At 44.5% G+C, this 16,757-nt stretch overlaps 1 protein-coding gene across 5 annotated transcripts in view; it reads left to right on the forward strand.

The window, feature by feature from the left end:
• Positions 1–16,757, forward strand: part of FAT3 (FAT atypical cadherin 3) — an 846,518-nt gene that overhangs the window by 709,298 nt on the left and 120,463 nt on the right. For all 5 annotated transcript variants that reach the window (XM_075337574.1, XM_075337573.1, XM_075337576.1 and 2 more), the window contains 2 exons: positions 15,820–16,016; positions 16,163–16,316. In XM_075337574.1, coding sequence (XP_075193689.1) covers positions 15,820–16,016; positions 16,163–16,316 — 351 coding nt within the window. The remainder of the gene's footprint in view (positions 1–15,819; positions 16,017–16,162; positions 16,317–16,757) is intronic.

A 16,757-nucleotide genomic window follows, 5' to 3' on the forward strand; every position in this document is an offset into this window, starting at 1 on the left:
AGAATCATACTTACCAGACTCTGGACATCTCCATCACTCCCAGGTCCTCAGCTCCCGCTTCCTGAAGGTTCTTGTCTTCTCCACAGTGGTCCTCCCCTGCTTCCGGCTGGCCAGTACTCACATACTCATCAGACACACATACACACATACATACATAGATATATATCCGGTGATACCACACTGCTTCCGGAAGACAGGGGTCCTGCAACGCTTTCAACGGGAGGACCTGCGGTGGAAGGCATTGATGCTTTGATGAAGAGTCCATGCAGCTAAAATAGGTAAAGAATACTGCAGGACACTTCATTAAAGCATCAATGCCTTCCACCGTAGGTCCTTGATGTGTTCCAACGGAGTTCCTTGATGCATTCCACTGTAGGTCATCGATGCGTTCCACCGCAGGTCCTCGATACGTTCCACCGTAGGACCTCAATACGTTCCACCACAGGTCCTCGATGTATTCCATCTCAGGTCCTCAATGCGTTCCACCGCAGGTCCTTGATGCATTCCACCGCAGCTCCTCGATGCATTCCACCGCAGCTGCTCGATGCGTTCCACCGCAGCTCCTCGATGCATTCCACCGCAGGTCCTCGATGTGCTCCACCACAGGTCCTCATGTTCACAGCGTCCCAGGTCCCCCTGTCAACCGGAGGCAGTGTGGTATCATCGGATGTGTGTGTGTATCTGGTGTCTGATGTGTGTGTGAGTGTCGGCCAGAAGCAGGGGAGGACCACTGTGGAGAAGACAAGAACCTACAGGGAATGGGCGCTGAGGACCTGGGAGCAACACAGATGTCTGGGGTCTGGTAAGTATGATTCTCCTGGGGGATGTCTGCTTTCTTGGGCTGTAAACTTACCCCCAACCAGTGTTTCCCCCAAATAAGCACTACACCAAAATTAAGCCCTGGCGCATTTTTCGGGGCAAAAAAAAGTAAAAAATAAGACAGTGTCTTTTTTTGGGGGGAAAATGGAAGTAGCTGGTTACGCGTTTCAAATCTGTACCAAACTCTTTTTTTTTTTAAAAAAAAATAAAATAAAAATTGATTACGTACCTTACGCTACGCTTACTACATTTACTCTTTTGTGCAAATTTTGTGACATTTTAACGAAACGTGAATTTTTGACATTAAAAGGTGCGACAAGGTCAAACATCATTTTTCATTTGCACAAAATTTATCATTGTTGTGTGCCATTTAGAAGACTTTCAAAAACATAGAAAAACCGTGTCAGCTCACCCAGATCACCATGTTCCAGGTCCCAGAATCGCACGGAAATTACCGTGGCCAGGTAGGAGACTATACGAAGAAAAGAACAACACTTCCAGCACAGTTTCGGCTATGCCTTATTCGTGGTTTCTCAAAACGCGTTTCGAAATGCGTGATTTTTCGTTTTTTCTTCATTTGTACCTTCTGACTGAATGACAATTTTTAATGAGGAAATAAACAAACGTTTTTGGATCCTTTATATCACCGGAAGCGTTGTTCTTTTCTTCCTTTAGAAGACTTTGGAGCATAAAAAAGTGAACGAATATCACAAAAAAGCAAAGTGCTCTCTGTCTACTTTTCTGCAGTTTACGTATAGCGTTCAGCACAGACAGAACAATATCCTTGGACCTGGAACATCTCAATACCAGATATGGAATCCCATACGAGCCTGCAATTTATAGCCATTTCTCTAGTTCATGTACAGGAGTAATCCCCAACCTTTGGCCTGGGAGCCACATGTGGCACGCGGGACCAAGATTTGTGGTTCGCAGCTGCTTTCCAGCTTGGTTCTTTAGCACCGGGTCTAGCAAACATCTGTGAAGAGCAGGTCTCCAGATGACTTTTGTGAGTAGCTCAGTAAAGAAGAGCAGATCTGGATGCATATACTGTTGGGGGAAGGAGGGAGAGATAAATGTGGTAAGCTGGAGATAGGGGAAGCTTTGGTTGTCATTATGTAATGGGTATCTCTAAGCATCACTACGGTGTGGCGTGGGAGGAGTGTGACGTAGAATTGGTCTCATGACCATCTCTCAGAGCTGAATGTGGCTCTCCGGGTAAGAAAAGTTGGGGACTATTGATGTATAGCATGAATAGGAGATGTTGCGATGCAAAAATGTGTTGGTTAAAGGGAACCTGTTACCAGATTTGTCCCCTATAAGCTGCGGCCACAACCACAGCTTTTATTATATTTACCTGCAGGCCAGGCCAGTCCGGGCCTATGGGCATTTCTGGTCTCAATCCAACGCCTCCTCTCTTCTTTTCATTGCTGCTCTCTGTGAATGAAGTGTATTATCTCATCAAACAGAGGCCTTCATTGCGGTCCTGCGCATGCGCACTTTGAAATGTCCTACTGCTTGCAGAGCAAAGTACTATAATGCGCAGACACGGGGAAAGGTCAAAGACCATACGCGCATGCGCACTGCAATACTTTGTCCTTAGTAGGGCAGATGAAAGTGCGCATGCGCAGGAGTGCAGTGTAAACCTCTGTGGATGACGGAGACTGCATCATCCACACAGAGCTGGGAAGGAGGACAGCGATGGAAGGAAGAGAGGTGGCGCCCGACCAAGACCAACAATGGCCACCGCACCCGACCGCCCCGCAGGTGAGTATAATAAAAGATTTTTTTACGTTATTCAGCATTCTAGAATGCTGTATATAAGGGCTCACTGGTGGGAGCAGCAACTTATAGGGGCCAAATCCGGTGACAGGTTCTCTTTAACTATTGCTGGGCAAAGAAAAATCTGCAAACACAAAAAAGGTCTAGTGCACCCTGACCAATCCTACCGCTGGTCCCTGAGGTTCCTCACAACCCTAGATACGTTCCGCACCTATGCGCCGAGCTGGATACCTGACCCTAGATATCTCTAGTGCCGGACCTTAAATAGGGAACGGATGGGATGAGCTCTTCATCAGCCCCACTAAACACTAAAGAAGACACAATGGGGACAAACAGGGGGAAATAGCATGAACTACTTATCCACAGATGACTCAGGTAGAAGTTCAGATAAGTTTTCAGCAACGATGCCACGGAGAAGTACAAGACACCTGCTTGCAACCAAGGCTTGAATGAACTGAAGAATATCACCAGCACCAGACCAAGGAACGATGGGGTATTTAAGCACCAAGATAATGCTGACAATGAGCAGCTTGGTGGAAGGTGAGCTCCTGCTGGGTCCAAAAGGGGGAGAGATGAATCCAGCAGGAAAGTTAGGAACAATAGAAAGTCAGGGAGCATTCTGCGCTGCCAAACACTGTGACCTTCTATTGTCGGACACCACAGGGCTGTCTGTCACCCATGACAGTACTGAAGTCAACATATTGGCTTTCTTTCTTTAAAATGATGACGTGGCTTGGAATAAAAAAAAGAAATAACAGCTCTGTTTCAAGAAACTCCATGTGTACGATGCCGTGGAGTCTTGAGCAATGTCTCTATTTCTATAGCACAGATTGCAAAATTGGTTCTCGTTAAAGCACTGCCGGCTCGGTATTATCGGGGACGCATTTTCTCCAGCCTTGACATCAATACTGAAATGTGAAAATTTAGCTTTAAATACCAGAAATAAACCAGACAAAATGTGAATGTCTGTAATCAGCATCTTAGCCAGCTCAGATCAACTCTTACTTAAAGATTTTTTGGAATTGATTCAATTAACGTGTAACAAATCAATTAATTAAGGGAGCTGATTTCCATAGCCGGGCGAGGTGGTGGAGTGCATGCTAATTGGAGTGATTCTAGGAGTGTTTTAGGAAGCCGCCGTCTCTGAGGAGCAGATGGAAGTCATTGACATAGGTCAGCGCTATACAGTGGCTGCATCTGATTAGATAAGAGACGTTCCTGGATGTTTCACATGAGAACACCTGGATTAATTTACTGTATGCCAATAAATCCTCCGCTTTTCTCGTGTAGTGATGATGACCTCTTCCTTCTTTCAAGAGTATCCATTAACCTAAAGTAGTGGCTGAGATGTTGACCGGGCTAATTAGGAACCAAAGGAAGAGCATCAAAGAAACAACAACAACAACAGTGAAAACCAAATAATGATTATGCTATAAAATTCCGACCTTCTTGAAGGTTTTTGCTTTGACATCAGGATAATAAGCATTCAAAATTATTCATTTTATGTAAAAAAAAAAAGTGTAAGAAAATATTGCAAATGAAGGACAGTGGACCCCGCCCGCACCATCCCACTACCACCACTAGTTTGTTCAATTCGCCCATACAAAAAAGGGTAGTGCGCAAAAAAGATGGATCCTTCAAAAAGTGTCCAAGCAGTTAGATATTTCTTTTAAGTCTTTTATTTCCTTTTTTCGTCTTGTTTTATTTATTGATTTATTATTTTTTTTTGGCAACTAATTTTTTAAAGTGGCACAGGTAGTGCAGGAATTGTGCTGAAAATAAGAGGCCCTACATTTTTGTTTTTATACTTGTGCGACTCTACCACAAAAAGTCACACGTTCTGCTAAAAGGTCTCCAAAATTGTATGTACGTCTTCATTTTTTTATTTCACAATCACTCTAGGGGATAAATAGAGTATATTTTTGAAAAAAGTTGTGCGACTTTTTAAAAAGTCACAATCTATGAATCAGCCAAAAACATTTGGAAACCCCAATCTCCACCAACAATTTCAGACATAAGAGTGTCATGATGACTTTGGGATAGCGGGAAACCAGGGATCCTAAGCTGTCCTTAAAACTAAGGGGCATTATGCTATTCCTAATTTCAGGGATACTGCTAATGGTGGGGATGCCTGAGTCTCCTTCCTGGCCCTGATCCTGATCCCTTTCTGATCTAAACTACATGGCTGAGATTAATTGCGCTTGATAATAGTGAAAACAATCAAGGACCTCTTACTTCTACAGCACCTAGCAGATCTCTGTACTTTTCTTGTCCACACATGTCTAATTCAATCATGGAAGGATGGAGCAGAAGATTTAGGGTGGAGACCACCTTTAGGGTGGGTACCTCTCTCGTCCACATATGTCCAGTTCAATCATGGAAGGCTGGTGCAGAAGATTTAGGATGGAGATCTCTGTACCTCTCTTGTCAACATGTCCAATTCAATCATGGAAGGATGGTGCAGAAGATTTAGGATGGAGATCTCTGTACCTCTCTTGTCAACATGTCAAATTCAATCATGGAAGGATGGTGCAGAAGATTTAGGGTGCAGATCTTTGTACCTCTCTCGTCCACATATGTGCCAATTCAATCATGGAAGGATGGTTCTTTTGCTTTCTTCTTCTCTTGGGTCACTCTTTAGATAAAGACCCAAAATTATGGCACCGAGACTACAAGTGTGGAGTTTACGTAAACCACAATTTCGATATACAGTCATATGAAAAAGTTTGGGCACCCCTATTAATGTTACCCTTTTTTCTTTATAACAATTTGGGTTTTTGCTATTTCAGTTTCATATATCTAATAACTGATGGACTCAGTAATATTTCTGGATTAAAATGAGGTTTATTGTACTAACAGAAAATGTGCAATCCGCATTTAAACAAAATTTGACCGGTGCAAAAGTATGGGCACCTCAACATAAAAGTGACATTAATATTTTGTAGATCCTCCTTTTGCAAAAATCCCAGCCTCTAGTCGCTTCCTGTAGCTTTTAATGAGTTACTGGATCCTGGATGAAGGTAGATTTGACCATTCCTGTTTACAAAACAATTCCAGTTCAGTAAAGTTTGATGGACGCCGAGCATGGACAGCCTCTTCACATCATCCCCCAGATTTTCAATGATATTCAGGTCTGGGGACTGGGATGGCCATTCCAGAACATTGTAATTGTTCCTCTGCATGAATGCCTGAGTAGATTTGGAGCGGTGTTTTGGATCATTGTCTTGCTGAAATATCCATCCCCTGCGTAACTTCAACTTCGTCACTGATTCTTGCACATTATTGTCAAGAATCTGCTGATACGGAGTTGAATCCATGTGACCCTCAACTTTAACAAGATTCCCGGTGCCGGCATTGGCCACACAGCCCCAAAGCATGATGGAACCTCCACCAAATTTTACTGTGGGTAGCAAGTGCTTTTCTTGGAATGCCGTGTTTTTTTGCCTCCATGCATAACGCCTTTTTGTATGACCAAACAACTCAATCTTTGTTTCATCAGTCCACAGGACCTTCTTCCAAAATGTAACTGGCTTGTCCAAATGTGCTTTTGCATACCTCAGGCGACTCTGTTTGTGGCGTGCTTGCAGAAACGGCTTCTTTCGCATCACTCTCCCATACAGTTTCTCCTTGTGCAACGTGCGCTGTATTGTTCACCGATGCACATTGACACCATCTGCAGCAAGATGATGCTGCAGGTCTTTGGAGGTGGTCTGTGGATTGTCCTTGACTGTTCTCACCATTCTTCTTCTCTGCCTTTCTGATATTTTTCTCTTCTGGGCTTAACAAGAACTGTACCTGTGTTCTTCCATTTCCTTACTATGTTCCTCACAGTGGAAACTGACAGTTTAAATCTCTGAGACAACTTTTTGTACCTTCCCCTGAACAACTATGTTTAATAATCTTTGTTTTCAGATCATTTGAGAGTTGTTTTGAGGAGCCCATGATGCCACTCTTCATAGGAGATTCAAATAGGAGAACAACTTGCAAGTGGCCACCTTAAATACCTTTTCTCATGATTGGATACACCTGCCTATGAAGTTCAAAGCTCAATGAGGTTACAAAACCAATTTACTGCTTTAGTAAGTCAGTAAAAAGTAGTTAGGAGGGTTCAAATCAAAAAATTGATAAGGGTGCCCATACTTTTGCACCGGTCAAATTTTGTTTAAATGCGGATTGCACATTTTCTGTTAGTACAATAAACCTCATTTCAATCCAGAAATATTACTCAGTCCATCAGTTATTAGATATATGAAACTGAAATAGCAAAAACCCAAATTGTTATAAAGAAAAAAGGTTAACATTAATAGGGGTGCCCAAACTTTTTCATATGACTGTATCATCAACATTTCCCTTCCCTCCGAATAGGTTTTGTTTTAATGCTGAATTATTGAGTTGAGGTTTTAAACACCTAGAAAGTAAAGTAAATGAAACGTTATCATTGAGGTTTTATAGTCTTAAAGCACACCGACGCTCCTGTAACTCCCCGAGCTCACATTTCTGCATATATTCTAAAAAGTTTGTTAACAGCCACCGGGACTCTCAGCGGTCTAAACTGCTTTTAAAATAAAGCAAAAAAATCAATACAATTATTCTAGCGAGCTCCGGAAATGCGCAGCACTTAGCTCCTCGGCAATATTATGTCACATCCAAATGATCCATTCCATCATTTTTACATTATAAGAAAGGTTTACCAAAACCAATAATAATTGTACGGATAATGAGATCCACTTGATTTGTTTTAATGGTGATTGCGAAGGAAAATGATATTGTGTCTTTTGCCTTACCTGGATGACTTACATCAAGGCTTTGCCGGGGATAGAGGATGCCGGATTGTTAGCATATGACTCGGGAAGCAAATCCGTGGGATATTTAATCAAATCTGTTGTAAAAACGCTCCTAGACTCTCTTTGTGCCGGTTTTACGACACGGCAGTGTCAACCACCGGCGGATTTTAATTGGATTTTTTTTTTCCCTCACCGGCCTTTATTTGACAATACGTTGCGGCTGACTTGAGAATTGCACTCGAAATTAATGAAGTATTGTTAATCATTCTCCTGTAGAGAGGCACTTAGTATGTATACACTGGAGAAAGGGCGGAAAATTTACGGGCAACGGTAAAAGTCGCTGACAGCTCCGGTGCCGGGTCGCATATTGGTGCCTTCAATCACCGGGAATAGCTTCAAAAGCCAAAGTAATCTGCTCAATAACAAGAACATTACATTATATAATGACCCGGGCAGGATGTGTTCTCCGGGGCGCGGACACAAAACAGCAAAGAAACTGCAAAAACAGCAGCCGAACGTGCAAAAAGTCTTAGGGCCTAATTCATTATTGGATTTGCACCTTATTTTTTCGATCTTTTATCAAAGTATATTTTATAAATATTTGTCTGTTTTTTTTATTAAATTATTCTTATTGTTATTGTGGTCAGGGTTTTTGTTTTCCTTTTTTTTTTTTTGCAGATTTATACATTCATTTAAAAAAAAAAAAAAGACATGTCACCAAATGTAGACACAAATGTGCTCCAATCACCTCCTGGGGTCATTTTATGTACTTCTGAATTTTTTTTTATCACAATTTGCAACATTTTAGCTGAAAATGTAAGTTTTTGTAATAAAAATTTGTAAAAAAAAAATTAAAATAAAGAGCATTTTTTTGTATTTTGTATAAAATTCATTAACCACGCGCTGTTTTGAAGAATTTGGAGCGAAAAGCCTCAACGAATAGCCAAGATAGAAAAAGAAATTACGGTAATTTGGCCATTACTGTTTGAAGGGTCTTTGGCAACCCATAATGAAATGGTCCCCGATGTCAGGTTTAGAACATCACGTTAGAGCAGGATGGTGGCTCAGTAGTTGAGCGAGACAGTAGCTCAGTGGTTGGGCAACTCAGTGGATCAGTAGTTGGGCAGTACGGTGGCTCAGTGGTTGGGCAGCACAATGGCTCAATGGTTGGGCAGCATGGTGGCTCAGTTGTTGGGCAGCATGGTGGCTCAGTGGTTGGGCAGCACGCTGGATCAATGGTTGGGCAGCACGGTGGCTCTGCAGCATGTTGGCTCAGTGCTTTGGGAGTACAGTTGCTCAGTGGTTGGGCAGCAGCACAGTAGATCATTGGTTGGGCAGCACAGTGATTCAGTGGTTGGGCAGCATGGTGGCTCAGTTGTTGGGCAGCACGATGGCTCACTGGTTAGGCAGAACGGTGGCTCAGTAGTTGGGCATCACGGTGGCTCAGTTGTTGGAGAGCACGATGGCTCAGTTGTTGAACAGTATAGTGGCTCAATGGTTGGGCAGCATGGTGGCTCAGTTGTTGGGCAGCATGGTGGCTCAGTGGTTGGGCAGCACGGTGGCTCACTGGTTGGGCAGCACAGTGGTTCTGCAGCATGTTGGCTCAGTGCTTGGGCAGCACGGTGGATCAGTGGATGGGCAGCATAGTAATTCAGGGGTTGGGCAGCATGGTGGCTCAGTTGTTAGGCAGCACCATGGCTCAGTGGTGGGCAGCACGGTGGCCCAGTAGTTGGGCAGCATGGGGGCTCAGTGGTTGGACAGCATGGTGACTCAGTGGTTGGGCAGCACAGTGGCTCAGTGGTTGGGCAGCACAGTGGCTCAGTAGTTGGGTAGCATGGTGGCTCAGTGCTTGGGCAGCATGAGGGATCAGTGGTTAGAACTGTTCCTTTGCAGCTCTGGGGTCCTGGGTTCAAATCCCACAAAGAGCAACATCTGTTTGGAGTTTGTATGTTCTCCCCATAATTGCATGGGTTTGCTCTTGTTTCCTCCCACACTCCAAAGACATACTGGCAGGGGATTTAGACTGTGAGCCCCCATGGGGTCAGTCATGATGATTTGTATAAAGCGCTGGGAAATATATAAGCTATGCATAATAAAATAAATAATTCGAGCAGATAACCTTCTTCAGTCCTAGGCTTTGAACCCAAGTCTAGCAGAAGACAATCCAATTTTGAGCTGACTTTGAAGAAGATAAACTATTAGAGCTTATTGATGATTTATTATTAGATCTTATTGATGATTAAAACTGGATGTCACATGTTCTGTATGGATCGGTCTTGTCATCTTTATTGATGGCCCCACCCAGGAGGTGCAAGATTGCAGCTCACGACTCATTGTGCCCATATTTCTGTCCCGGAGACTCATCCACTTTCTTACAGCCACCTTACATGCCTTCCACTGCTGTCCGCACTCTGTTTTGTGCACATGATTGTGCCATTGAACACATGGCCATCCATGATGATTTTTGTGAGGTTTCGAGAGGCCATTATGGTTCCTCGGAAATATGTAAGTCCTGGAGGTCTCCATATATTCTAGAAAGTTGGCAAGTATGATGTAGATGGTGGATGGATCTCAGGATCTTGACATCTGGTGATCCTAAGGAAGCTAAGTCTGGCAGAGCTTTGTGCCTAAATTGTCACTCTCGCAGGAGAATTAAGACAACCATGGCATTATAGGACTCCATGGTCACAGCTATCCTCGCTTACCTCCAGATTTCCTCTGCGCTGCTGTGATTGGGGCTCTTTATGCAACACTAGGCTCATCTACATCTCTAAATGCAACCAGCCTCCTTTCATATGAAATATCTCAGTCCTTTGCATTTTAAAAATTGATGAATATTTTTGCTCGCGGTCCCTTCATCATTATTTATGTCTTGCACATTTCTTATTTATGTACGTGGCCATTATCTCAGCCAGTACGGCAGCTTAACGCAGTGCATCTTATGAAGTGCACAGAAAATACACCGCCGTCGTTAGCGGGTATCGCCTATGATTAATGATCATTGATTGCGCTGCAATGTAGAGCGCCAGATACAAGGACTGAGCCACCAGCGAAACACTGACCTCCAAGTGCCAGTCCTGACCGCAGCCTCCGAGCGTCAGTCCTGACCGCAGCCTCCGAGCGTCAGTCCTCACCACAGCCTCCGAGCGTCCGTCCTGACTGCAGCCTCCGAGCGTCAGTCCTCACCGCAGCCTCCGAGCATCAGTCCTGACTGCAGCCTCCGAGCGTCAGTCCTCACCGCAGCCTCCGAGCGTCAGTCCTCACCGCAGCCTCCGAGCGTCAGTCCTGACCGCAGCCTCCGAGCGTCAGTCCTCACCACAGCCTCCGAGCGTCCGTCCTGACTGCAGCCTCCGAGCGTCAGTCCTCACCGCAGCCTCCGAGCATCAGTCCTGACTGCAGCCTCCGAGCGTCAGTCCTCACCGCAGCCTCCGAGCGTCAGTCCTCACCGCAGCCTCCGAGCGTCAGTCCTGACCGCAGCCTCCGAGCGTCAGTCCTGACCGCAGCCTCCGAGCGTCAGTCCTTACCGCAGCCTCCGAGCGTCAGTCCTCACCGCAGCCTCCGAGCGTCAGTCCTGACCGCAGCCTCCGAGCGTCAGTCCTTACCGCAGCCTCCGAGCGTCAGTCCTCACCGCAGCCTCCGAGCGTCAGTCCTCACCGCAGCCTCCGAGCGTCAGTCCTCACCGCAGCCTCCGAGCGTCAGTCCTGACCAAAACCTCCGAGCGTCAGTCCTGACCGCAGCCTCCGAGCGTCAGTCCTTACCGCAGCCTCCGAGCGTCAGTCCTTACCGCAGCCTCCGAGCGTCAGTCCTGACCGCAGCCTCCGAGCATCAGTCCTCACCACAGCCTCCGAGCGCCAGTCCTCACCGCAGCCTCCGAGCGTCAGTCCTCACCGCAGCCTCCGAGCGTCAGTCCTCACCGAAACCTCCGAGCCGGCAGTGGATTTTACAGCTTACTAAGAATACGCTGGAAATATTGGAACTTAAATCGGAAACATTTCTATTCTCTTAAAGGAACAGCAATATATGCTCTTTACATAATTAGCACTGGTTTAATATTTAGTAAAGCCAAGTTTATTTTATTTAAAGGGGTTGTCCTGAATTTACATTGCAGACAATGGCTGATCGGTGGGGTGCCAGGTGACGGATCCCTACCGATCTGAATAGGTCTTCAAGATGAAAACTATGGATGACCCATTTAAGATAGGGTCAACACCGAAAGGAAAAGCTGTGGATTTTAGCTGCAGAAGTAAAATCCACAGCAGAATATACCAGCAGATGTGTGCATCGTAGATGGGATTTTAACTAATCTTATCCACTTGAGGCAGAACTTTTTTCTGCAGCAAAACCTGATCTCTTGGCAATAAAAAAAGTGCTGTTTTTTTGCTGCGATTTTGCTGGGTTTTTTGCTGCACTTTTGGCTCTGTTTTTCCTGCTTTTTTGGCTGTGTTTTTCCTGCTTTTTTTGGCTGTTTTTCATGTTTTTTACTTCTTTTTTTCCTGCTTTTTTTGGCTGTGTTTTTGCTCCATTTTTGGCTGCATTTTTGCTTCTGTTTCGGCTGTGTTTTTGCTGCTTTTTTTGCTGTGTGTTACTGTGTTTTTGCTGCTTTTTTGGCTTTGTTTTTGCTGCTTTTTGGCTGTGTTTTTGCTGCTTTTTTGGCTGTGTTTTTGTTGGTTTTTTTTTGCTGCGTTTGTGGGCCATTTTTTTGCTGCTTCTTTACGTTGTTTTTGCTTCCTTTTTTCCTGATTTTGCATGTGTCATTTCCCTACAGTACACGTTTAAATAAAGTTAGTTTAATTCACCAAAAAATGCATCAAAAAACCCCGCACAAAAACACAGCTGCATTTTTTCACTCTCTTTGCTTTCAATGGTGAAAAAAGCAGCAAAAACTCTAAAACAATTGACACGCTGCATCTTTCAAAAACACAGTAGTTTTCCATTTCAGTCAGGAAAAAAAGCAAGTGTGTGTGTGTGTGTGTGTGTGTGTGTGTACATAAGATTTCTGGTACTGTAAGGCAGTGTGCATACAGCGCGTTTTTATTGCGTTTTTCTGTTTCATTTTTTAGTGCAGTTTTGTCACAAAACTGCTTGCAAATCCTTCTGCCAGCAAAGTCAATAAGAATTCTGACGTTTTGTGTGCATCTTGCTTTTTTTTCCTTGCAGATTTGGAGCAGAAATAAATCTGCAGCGTGTCAGCGTGTTTCAGCGTTTTTCCAGCCCAGAATGCATAAAAAATACATTGGAAAGAAAATGCATGAAAAACGCATCAAAAATGCAGCAAAAATGCAGGATTTTTCCTGCCAAGAGATGCAGAAATGGTGCAGAAATGTCTGCAACAAGTACTCAACAAGGCAAAAATGCAGCTTATTAGCATTTATTTGCATAAAAGCAATGAAAAAAAACCCAGCATTAGGGCAGGCGCCTGCGCATCACCTCTAGTTAGTCAGTCTCCAGTCTGCTAGCTAGCTAGTTGTCAGGTCCTGCGCTCCTGTTCTGCTAACCCTCTGTCGTCACCCGGTACCTGTCTTCCCATACCTCCCTGTGTATCCATGCTGTGCCCACCATTCCTGTACGTACCCGGCTGTCCAGCCTGCCTCAGTCACCCTGCCTATACCTGAATCCGTCTCCTGTCCTGGGGGTCAGCTGCCACAGACCATGTCACTTCCCTGGGAGTGGTACCTGGCATCCACCTCGCGGTGGGCATTTAGTCAAGCCGCTCACTCAAGGAAAAGCCCTGTGGTCCAGTGGGTCCACTAATCCAGCTCGCAGCCCCAACATCGGCCGTGATCGTTACAGTCAGGTATCCGGTTTGGCGCGTAGGTGTAGAACCTATCTAGGGTGGTGAAGGAAGCCAGGGGCCAACCATAGTTTTGGTCAGGAGTCACCATCTCCCCCTTCCCTAGACACAGAGTTTCCTTTCCCTTTCGCCGTTCACTTGGTACTTCCCTGTACCTAGCGTGACAACAAGTCAAGATCGGTCCCGACACGGCAGTTGTCAGAAATCCACTCATGATGGATTTCAGGGCAAACACGTTCAGTATCACTAGGTGCGATGTGACGTTGCGTTCTTGCGTTACATTATCCTATAGGTATTGGTGCACTCAGCTCTGATACATCATATTTAGTATCTAATGTTCTTTTGTCAACCAAAATCTATCCCTTTTCTTAGGACGTCGGAACGGTTTAACCAAGGAGGATCTGTCTCCTTGTGGGTTAATGATGTAGAAAAGTGTGATTGCCGTTTTCAATGTCAGTGTCCCAGGCTAATAAAAGGTGGTTCTGCTTCATCTCCTGATCTTCTCTCCGGCTTCAATCCCGATAAATTCCACCTAATTGAAATCCTTATCTTTGAACTCTTCCTCACCTGATGCCTCCTAGGCATTTGTCTGTAAGATCCCCCCACAAATGGAGTTGTTTTTGGTGCGCAAGCGCCTATACAGCCATGCCACTGCTTCTAGATGTAAAAAATTGGGAAGAATCTCAAAACATGAGCTTATCTTGCCAAAAATCCCCGTGCTTCCGTGAATCTGACACTGTTTCTTATTTGTCATTTCATTCCTTACATTCGAAGATACGCACTTTATCTTTTTTGGCGCCAAGTATATTTGTCTTATACACACCTTCATCTTTTTCCACCGCCACTCCAGTTTGTCTCTGGTGATGCCAGCAGCTTCGGTGTTTCAAAGAGCACACCGGAGGTCACAACTCAATAAAAGTCTATGAGAGCCTCGTTCTGGCTCTCATAGAGATGCTTTGAGCGCTTTTGACGTAACTTCTGACTTCATGACAGTCAAAAGTTACAGTCACGAGATAGTGCTGCGAGACCAGAGCGGGGCTGAAAAAATGTTAAGACGCTGGAGAGTATAAGACAGGGGGGCAGGGGATCATAAGATGGCGCTGCGGGACGGGGCGTTCAAAAAGTGTTAAGACGCTAAAGAGTGAGTATAAGACAGGGGACGTACATTTAAAGCGCCACTCCAGCTCTTAAAGTAACAAAAATTCTGGAGGGGTTTAAACAAACTTGATCCCCAATATTGACGTTGTTCTGTGCTCTTTTACAGAAAAAACCCTTAATTTTGCCATTCTTTAATTTTTCCCGTTTACTTTGTTTACCGATTGTGATAATCATTTTAATAGTTTGATACAACGTGTATGTGTATTTTTTTTTTATTATACCACCAGGAACCCAAACATTCTAGACACAGACACTTATAACCATTCCATCTCCTATTCAGCCCTTGACATGGTGACATCATGGTTACATGACCAGTCACATGATCGTGATGTCACCAAAGGTCCTAAAGTCTCACAGAGTACAAGACCCGCTAAACTGGCCTGCAGGCTAGGGGAACCCTAACTGTCCTTAATCCCAGAGATACATCTGATGGTGACGATGTCTGGGCCGCCTTCCTACCCCTGCTCCTGACTAGCCCTGATCTAGTACCCCTTCCCTGCCCCTGGAGGGGGCCGGTACAGGAGCGAGTAAACACCAACAGTGATAGGGGAAACCAAAACTGTGTCACACAGAGTAATCAGTCAACATGTGATAAAGAGGAAAACAAGGAGTAGGAAAGAAAAAAAACAATGACAGGAAAAATTCCACATCCCACCAAGCATCACACAGTAAATCACCAGACTGGAAATCAAAAGCACATGGATTGGTTTAGCAGAAAGCTATAGTCGGCATAGGAAGACAAACTCCTCCATCTTAAAAAGGTGGAGAGTAACTGTGATAGGTCTCCCACAACATGTGATTAAAAAGGTATCCAGAAATGAATGCCTGCTAGACCGATCATTAATGAGCACACAGCTGGTCGACGCCCGAGCCTGCCTGTGAAACTCAAAAGCACCAGAGAAAGTATAGTGAGTAGTGTCAAGGTCTGTGGTCTGAACAGCGCCTGATGGCACCATGACACTCCGAGAGTTTAGAACAGGGTTTCCCAAACTCCAGTCCTCACGACCCCCAACAAGTCATGTTTTCAGGATTTCCTTACTATTGAATAGGTGAGGGAATCATTATCAAGGCACCACCTGTGCTATATTAAGGAAATCCTGAAAACATGACCTGTTGGAGGTCGTGAGGACTGGAGTTTGGGAACCACTGGTTTAGAGCAAATTGCCGTGTGACAGTAATAATCGTCCGAAACATTTGTCCAAAGTGCGTAACACCCCCATATGTTTCTTATGGTAGGTGATCTTGTATGTTTACGGCTGAGTTCTAAGAAGGCAGGAACTTGCATATGGTTGTATGCGTGACTGGGTGACTAAAACCATTTGTCCATAGCCTTCAAAATGGCTGCCATGAGCTGCAACTTCCTTCCTCTTCTCAGTTTTAGTGTAAGGATCAGCTCTGAAGCACAAACTGCTGTTCTAAAACATGCAATGGCCAAGATTGAATACATATACTATTATAAGGTATCTGATGATGATTTCATGTTTCCAGGAGGGAACCCCAAGGGGAAGTTTGCCTTAGGGCTGATCGAAAATGAATGGAAGGTTTATGTGAAGAGATCCCTGGATCGGGAGGAACAGGACACGTATTTCCTCAACATCACTGCAACCGATGGACTGTTTGTATCTCAGACGGTTGTGGAAGTTTACGTCACCGATGTCAATGACAACAGCCCTGTGTGTGACCAGGTACAGTGGAAATCAGTTTTTTGTTCACTGTTATCAGCCATTTTAGTAGCTGAGGTGGCTAACTATAAGGTTCTTTATTGGTATTAATGGCCGGGTGATTTTTTTAAATATAGGATGTAAAATTAAAGGAGACTTTCTCTCCACAGGTTGTAAATGTCGCCTCCTTTCCTGAAGACATTCCTCCCAATAAGATGCTGCTTAAAATCAGTGCCAGAGATGCCGACATTGGGATCAACTCTGAAATCCGCTATTCTCTACATGGAGCTGGTGCCGATAACTTTTATTTAGATTCTGAAAGTGGTAAGTAAATATACGAGGACAGTGGTGCAACTAGAGTCCGACGGGCCCTGGTGCAAAATTTACACCTGGCCCCACCTTCCTGCAAGTTGGTGAGATGTATGGGCTTTTGTAGCACTCTAAATCCTATCGAAAAATGTGTTGCCCTCCTCCCTTTCCATTATGTAGTAATGTCTCCCATCATGTACTAATGTCCGCCCATCCTGGGCCTCTTCCTAGTATATATGTCCCCTATCCTGGTTGGTATATATGTCCCCCATCCTGGTGTATATGTTTCCCATCCTGATATATATGTGTGTGTGTCTTTCATCTTAGTCCCTATCCTGGGCCCATCCAGGTATATAAGTCTCCCATCCTGTTATATATGTCTACCATCTTAATATATATATACCACCATCTTGGGCCTATCCTAGTATATATGTCCCTCATCTTGGTATACATGTT

The sequence above is a fragment of the Anomaloglossus baeobatrachus genome, chromosome 2, assembly GCF_048569485.1.
Source record: "Anomaloglossus baeobatrachus isolate aAnoBae1 chromosome 2, aAnoBae1.hap1, whole genome shotgun sequence".
Taxonomy (NCBI): domain Eukaryota; kingdom Metazoa; phylum Chordata; class Amphibia; order Anura; family Aromobatidae; genus Anomaloglossus; species Anomaloglossus baeobatrachus.